The sequence below is a fragment of the Sinocyclocheilus grahami genome, unplaced genomic scaffold, assembly GCF_001515645.1.
Source record: "Sinocyclocheilus grahami isolate Dianchi unplaced genomic scaffold, SAMN03320097.WGS_v1.1 scaffold126.1, whole genome shotgun sequence".
NCBI lineage: Eukaryota > Metazoa > Chordata > Actinopteri > Cypriniformes > Cyprinidae > Sinocyclocheilus > Sinocyclocheilus grahami.
Genome location: NW_015505305.1, coordinates 4394720 through 4403000, shown reverse-complemented (window position 1 = coordinate 4403000; position 8281 = coordinate 4394720). Strand labels below are relative to the sequence as shown.

Here is an 8281-nt window from a genome sequence, read left to right as displayed (position 1 = left end):
TTGTGAATTGGACCACTGTGAGCCTTTACAGTAAGAATGCAGTATTATGTAGCCTATCGAAGTTTTTTAAATGGACTAGTTAGCAAACATTTAGCTACAATGTTGCACGTTTTCCTCTACATCAATCATTAATAACGTTTTATTGAACAGTTTTGTATTGCATTACTCTGCATTGTATTGCATCCCACTGAACTGTATTGCATTGTGTTGTAGCCTACTGCTTTGCTTTGCATTGCAATGCATTGTGTTGTATTATGTCCTGAACACCAAATGCCCAATAAATCAATCCAAAAAAGCAGTGGAAACATGGAATTCCTTTCATGTTGCAATTTATGTGAAGTGATTTTTCTCTGGCAGTGTTAATATCGATGTTATTAATGTGCATATGTAGACTACAGATACCTTTTTTGATTTTGTGGTAATAATGAATCCTTTAATGCTTCATGTAGGCTACCCTACACTAACATGTCTAACTGTTACCGTCACGATTCGTGACATTATTAATAACAATGCGAATGACTGGAGGAATGCGCAGCTTGTGCGCATGCGCGTCAGGACGCAAGACCCTCATCTGAAAAATCTGATGTCATCTTGCCGGCAATATTTTCCTCTCTGTCTGTATATTCAGTAGATTCATATTCCACTGCAATACAAGCAGCGCGTGTAAATGCTGAAGGGTGTAGATCGTGTGTGCCGTTCGCTCTGTGTGCATCATGCTGAGATGCAAAAAGCAAACAGCAGGTAATCTAGACGGCTTGTTTGCTGGATGAAGGTGGACGCTTAGGACACAACAGGTTATTGGCATTTATTTAAAGGAGAGAAACACGATGTCTGCGAGGGACAGACTGAAAGAGAAGATGATGAAAGAGAGCGTGACACTGCTGCCATGCTTTTATTTCGTGGAGGTAAGAAACCGTTTGATTTGACAGGTGACAACTTACGAGATCAGAGTGAGATGACAATTCCATTTTTTTTTTCTCAGGTGAAGTATTTAAATGTTACAGTCATAGCTGAATTAATGAATGGAACATTTCAATATTTGACTATTTATGTATGGTGATAAACTGAACCTGAGGAAATTGTATTGCTCATAGGATGCTCTTTCATAGCTCATGAGACTTGATGGAGTTCTCCTTTATTGAGGTTTCAAAGCATCAGCGTGATCTCAGATGCTCTGTTCAATTCCTTAGGAGAAATGAGGACTGCTGAGAGATTGTTTGAGTTCATATTGTAGGCTAATCATAAGAAAAAGACTACATTTTTTTATTGAATCTCATTGCTGTCTAGGAGGAATATAGTTATATAAGCTTTTAAAAAATGTTGTCACAAAAGTATCTGGTGTTGGCAAAGTAACAAAGTAGAATGTAAAATAAATGATAAACATTTTTATTTTTGAAATAATATATACAATTATATATATGCATAGATGTTCGCCCCAGGAGGTGCTGCTCTGCTCTCCATGCATCATGATGGGGTTTAGTGGAATATATGTAGGTCAGTGTGACATAAAGAATTGAGGCAGTGCAGCTTTCATACGCACATGCATACACCGACACACGGGATCTAGTACTTAGAAGGAAGATCTAAGCATGCACTTATACATTATGAAGGGCTGTGCTGAATTTGACATTTTCATTCATTTATTCATTCCTACATTTGCTGTTTTTCTGTGAGCTTTGTAAAATTGTTTGTCAAATAAAAAACAAAAAAAAGATCAGGATTACCATATTTAAGGGTTTTAAAGAGATACGAGGCATGTGCTCAGCAGAAACGGCTGGATTTTGTGCTTCTGAAGATATCACTGAAGTTTCATCAGGTCACAGAAACCTCCACATCTCCTCACGAGGGGCAATGCTCTTATCGTAACGGGTTCTTTTCCATCCGGACACCATCTGCACCTGCTGGGATGGTGCCTGTCCCACATAGATCTGAAAATAGCCACTAAGAAACGCTATCCTCCCCATTTATAGCCATCGATTATTAAGACCTCAGTGTCACCTCTTCTTCTCAATGGGATAATCTTGAAGTCAACATGAAATTGCATTCACAACCCATTTAACTTAAGTAACATGATGTATTTCTGACTGAAAATGGATATTCAGTTAGAAGAAATTAGCAGAACTTATTAAAAGTTAATATATTTCTTGTATTCAATTAAACTGGACAATCAAATGACCTTCAATACTCTACATATACACTGTAAAAATGATTTTTGAAGTTGTAAATAAAACAAAAATGACTGGAATAGGTTTCACAAGAAAATACTATTTCAATCTTTCTACTTCAAAACTCCACAATTCATTTAGTACTAATTCTTCATAATGACATTATTAACAATTTCTGAGTGAAAATGGTTTTTTTAGTGTATACCCTGATACCATCAATATACCATGGTACCACCACTTTACTTCTTTATATAAAGGCACAGGAAAATGTTCAGAAAAAATATTTCAAACAGAATTATATACAACAATCATCTGAAATGCATGTAAAACTTCTTATCTGCATTCAAATTAAATAAGCTTTGGTTGGGGTTCATCATGTCTTGTTATTCTTTTTGATGGTCATGCCGATGCTCGGCTACTCTTTAAACCTCTACTGTTTGTCCCAAGTGCCAGTGCTTTGGGAGAAAATATGGGTCAGTGGTATCAGTCGGCCACAGCGCAACTCTGCAGAATCAGCACAAAACAGCAGCTGCTTGCTGTATCCATCTGCATATCAAATGCCCGCAAACTGACCCGATCACTCTACTGTAAAAAAAAAAAACTTCAGCTGAGAGCTCTTAATTACTGGCTTACAGTGATAAACACGACAAAACAATCTGTCATAAAGAATACTAGATGATCTTGTAAACATATACACATCACTGAAAAAATAGAGTAGCATTTACTTGAAAAAAAGCTAAGTAACAATTTTCACTCAATAATTACTAGTACATTTTATAAGAGTCAATTTAAGAGGAAACTAGTACATGTCTTTTAGGAGTATAAATAGCACTTTAAATGACAGACATTCACACTCAAGTGTGCAATGTGTAGCTTAACAATTGCTTTATAAAATGGTTTCTTTTTTAATGCACATATAAAACATTTCAATGTAATGTTAAACATAAAAATAATCTGCATGGTTGATCTTAAGGGAATACTGGAACACTACCAAAAAAAAAAAAAAAAAAAAAAAAAGGTGTTAAGGCACACCAATTCACCCCCAGCTCAAATCACATCACTTTTTTTCCACCACTGTATATGAATTTCATAATATAATGAGAGATTTGTCTGAGTCCATCTATAGCTTTTCTGCAATTCTGTGAATCTATCACCATTGGTTTGTATTTCTAGCTCACAAGCCTTCAGATATCACCTCATAAACATGACCTGAACTCATTATATGGCTTTCTTATACCAAGGATTTTATTTATCTTGTAGGTACTGCCGTGTCTCTGTGTATTTTGTGATCATGACTGGCTGACTGTATGTATATTATCATAGGGACCTGTTATGTGGACAGTGTAATTCTTTGAAAATGTTTGTTGAAGAGATATGTTATGTTTTCGCCTCTCTAACAGCTTCCACTCCTGGTCTCATCTATGGTCAGCGTGTATTTTCTGGAGTGGACAGACATTTTCAAACCGGTCCGCTGGGGTTTCAGCTGTCACGACCGCAGTCTGAGTCTGCCTTATATCGAACCCTCGCATGAGGTTATTCCCTTCCTCATGCTCCTCAGCCTTGCTTTCGCAGCGCCAGCTATTACGGTCAGTCTAACCCTCTACCGCTACACACACATATACAAAGTGCAAGATATACTTCTGCTTTTGGATACTGTATATTGGAAAGGACACAAACTGTTGGCTTCTTGCTAATGTTACCTGCATATACTGAAGGTGAAAATGTGTCATGACTTGTGTGTATTCAGGCACTTATGATTCACCCAAGCTGGATGAGTACCTGAAGCAACAATCCTATCAAACAATTATTGCAATAATACAAGTCTTGTGGTGCCAGAATTTTGGCTGTCGGCATAAAGTCTGGTCCACTATGCATCTAATTCTAGCCAAGAAACATTCACATAGACAGAGATTGCCAGAATAATGTAAAGTGCCCAAGCAAGTTGTATTCAATGGCCCAGATTTTAGTTATTGTTTCCACTTTTCTGTGGATTTTATTTGCATTAAATATATTAGGTATTATACATAATTTTATTATTGTTTATTATATATTATATATATTAGGGCTGTCATCTTTAACGCGCTAGCGCATGCGATTAATTTTACAATCCTTAACGCATTAAAATAATTTAACGTAAAATTACTGAAGCACAATTTCTATTCTAACACTTTAACCCAATTTTGCTACTCTACTTGCGATTAGATCAGTCCAGTGATCCAGTAAGCGAATGCATTCAAACAATCCGTTCAAAACAGCGCTAATATAAAGGAAACAGGCTGATTACATCAGAGATTGCAGAGAGAACAGAGACTCGCGTTGCGTTTTAAGTGAATTATTAATTCCAGTGTGTTTCGCTTTAAAACACGAGCTCTGTCATATTCAGTGATTGTCTCTGAAGAGTACAGACTGAATGGAATGGCAACACATCCCACCGCTGTATGGCCAGATGAGACGCAAACTACGTTTTCTCGACTGGATAACCAGTCTCGCTAGTAAAGTTTTGATGGAAGACTGCAATCAAGGTAAAGACGATTGCGGTGGTGTACAGGAGTCATACAGTAAGCATGCGTGAGTCCATTATAATAATGCGTGTATGAGTGCTCTTGACGCACTGATCGCACACATTGTATTTATGCACAGGCACAGACATTTACGTACATTGATGTTGTTTCCACACACATTCACGATAATGGTTTGATTTGTCATGTTTATGTTGCTTTGTTTAGTTATTCTGAATGGATCCGTGTACTGTAGTAGATGCAGTCAGCAGGCGATTGGTTTAGGGGTTTTTTAGCATCCCCATGTGGTCCTGTTTGGTATCACAACTTGGCTTCTCTAAAATGTAAAAAGCTCTTTGCTGTTGCACTGTACACATACTATAAAATTCTGATTTTCTTTTTCTTTCATATGTGCTTATATGGGCTCCTTATATCATTTGGTTCTTTGGTGTCCTTTTGGAGTTTCTAAGTGTCCTTTTTTGGAAAGACATCTAAATTTATCTTGAAAAAAGCTAGCAGAAAATATAGATTTTTGAGAATCACCTTTCAATACTTTGGTTTACTTTGCTAGATATAGCGAATGATGACAAAATAAACATTTGAAACAAGATAAATGGTCTATGCTTAATTTCATGAAGTGTGCGATTAATCGTGATTAATCACAGAAAAGGTATGTGATTAATTAGATAAAAAATGTAATCAATTGACAGCCATAATACATAATTACATACATAATTATAATACCTAAATAATATACTACCGTATACTTTTTTATATATACTAAATATATATTACCATTCAAAATGTTGGAGTCGTTTCATACATTTATTCAGTAAAGATGCATAGAATTTATCAAAAGTGACAGTAAAGACATTTATATTTTTACAAAAGATTTCTATTTCAAATAATTGCCTGTCTTTTGAATTCATCAAAGAATCCTGAAAAAAAATTATCATGGTTTCCGCAATAATATTAGGCAGCAGTTTTTTTTTTCAACATTATTTTTAACATTAATAAAAATAAATAAATATTTATTGAGCAACAAATCAGCATATTAGACTAATATCTGAAGGATCACTGAAGGCTGGAGTAATGTTGAAAATTCAGCTTTGCCATCACTGAAAAAAAATAGTTTGAATTTTTTGAAAAGTTATTTTAATTTATAATAATACTTCACAATATTACTGTTTTTACTGTATTTTTGATCAAATAAATGCAGCCTTGGTAAGCATAAGAGACTTTTTTGAAAAACCTTTTTAAAATAATCTTATTGAGCCCAAATTTTTGAACAATAGTGTGTGTAAACATTAATCTAAATATTTTATAATAAAACAGTCTCTGAGAATTGGAGTACAGAAAACAAAAGAAATTTGCAGAAAATGTGTTTAGACTTTCTGATCATTTCACTGACAGACATCAAAGCTAAAAGTGGAATATACTGTTATGCTCATAAATATGCATTTTACTTGCTGCTAAACAGGGATGTTGATCCAGGGCCAACTATGTGAATGTAGGAGCATGTCCTACTTGAGTAAATTTATAGAGTTAGCCTGTAGTCTATTACCCCAGCTGACACACAACAAATGGCCTCATCTGAAACACTACAGAAAAGAAAGTTTGTGCATGAATAGCTCAAATACACAGTTTTCCCTCACACTACTCCATGAGCAGTGAGCTGTCAGATAGCATCTTTCTCTTCTCAACTTTATGACACCTTGGGTGCATCACAACGCTACCAGAATGGCTGCCAGCCCTCTGAGGATGCTCTAATGACACAATGAATTTGCTTGTCTCTTCTTCTACCTAGCAAGGTTAACTGCCAGTCCTGGAGCGGATGAGTGCAGTTTCGCAGCAGGCTTTACTATGGATTTATGATAGTTTGGTTGTTCACTCGTACGGAAAGTCATATTATTTCACACTCAAATTCATGTTGAGTTCTTAGGGCAGATTACGCTGTTGTCTCAGAAATGACAGGATGGTTAAATGGTTTCGCAAACGCTAATGGGTTCTTCGCAGTAATGAGTTGGTTGTGGTTCTCGTCTCTCTGATCCTCTGAACTTACAGTATTTGTAGATGATATTACTCCACTCTGAAGAAGAAATAAACAGACTGAGATCATCTTTACACTTGGCAAATTTTCTAAACATACCGCAGGCATTTTTATATTAAGGTCATAAACATTTATCAAGCTTGTCATTGCATGTAATTTTATTATGTTTTAGTTTTCATAAGTTGAGCACTCAAATTTTATCTTAAGGCAAAAAAACAAACATTTATATTAGATTGGATGCATCATATTAATATGAATCAAATGCAATCAAAGCAATAAATAAAATCTTTATCTAAATATACCCAGAGGGAAACCGTATTGGTCTTATTGCTCTTAAATCACGTAGGAGATTTATGTTTCATTAGTATCAACTTACTTTAGAATTTTTTCGGAAGTGTTTATGCATGTCTTAAAAACTTAGAATTTGCCCTTTCACAATTTAAGGCTTTAAAAGGTCTTACATTGGAGTAAAAAGTCTTAAATTCATAAGGTCATAAGCAGTGTTGGGGTAGTAACGCATTACAAGTAACGCGAGTTACGTAATCAGAGTACTTTTTTCAAGTAACTAGTAAAGTAACGCATTACTTTTTCATTTACAAGAGAATATCTGAGTTACTTTTTCAAATAAGTAACGCAAGTTACTTATTTTTTCAAATTTATTGACAGCTCTCCTGTCCCCATGCTGAGAGAAATCAGATGTTACTGTAGTTCTAAAATAAATATGAATATGCATTAATTCATCTCACTCACAAAAAAAAATAAAATACAGATTCAGTATTCCTCAAAATGAATAAAAATAATGCAACTCAGAATATGACGCAAACCTGCAATAATTAAATGTTAAACAACACAAATATCCTTTATGTATTTAATCCCATTCTATTAACCAATGTCTTTGCTTCTGACCTTCGATGATCCAGTTCAACCATACTAAATTATAACTAGTTATGGTTAATTATTCATATTTCCTGTTGTGAGCTAAATTCGCTACAACAGTATAATGTGTTCTTTTATTTAATTATTGAATTTGGTAATTTTTTATATATATATACAGTGGGGCAAAAAAGTATTTAGTCAGCCACCAATTGTGCAAGTTCTCCCACTTAAAAAGATGAGAGAGGCCTGTAATTTTCATCATAGGTATACCTCAACTATGAGAGACAAAATGAGAAAAAAAAATCCAGAAAATCACATTGTAGGATTTTTAAAGAATTAATTGGTAAATTCCTCGGTAAAATAAGTATTACTTTTTTCCCCACTGTATAATTTAATACACACACACACACAAATAATAAAATAACTATATATACAGTATATATAGTAATTCAATTATTTATGTATATTAAATACTTAATATAGTAATATATAATGTATATATATATACAGTGGGTACGGAAAGTATTCAGACCCCCTTAAATTTTTCACTCTTTGTTATATTGCAGCCATTTGCTAAAATCATTTAAGTTAATTTTTTTCCTCATTAATGTACACACAGCACCCCATATTGACAGAAAAACACAGAATTGTTGACATTTTTGCAGATGTATTAAAAAAGAAAAACTGAAATA

General features: G+C 34.4%; 1 protein-coding gene across 1 annotated transcript in view; it reads left to right on the top strand.

The window, feature by feature from the left end:
• Positions 1–664: 664 nt before the first annotated feature.
• The window catches only part of LOC107590274 (phospholipid phosphatase-related protein type 4-like), a 20389-nt gene continuing 12772 nt past the window's right edge, over positions 665–8281 (top strand). Inside the window, exons 1-2 of the mRNA XM_016278974.1 lie at positions 665–905; positions 3566–3751. Of these exons, the coding sequence (XP_016134460.1) occupies positions 828–905; positions 3566–3751 (264 nt within the window). The 5' untranslated portion in view covers positions 665–827. The remainder of the gene's footprint in view (positions 906–3565; positions 3752–8281) is intronic.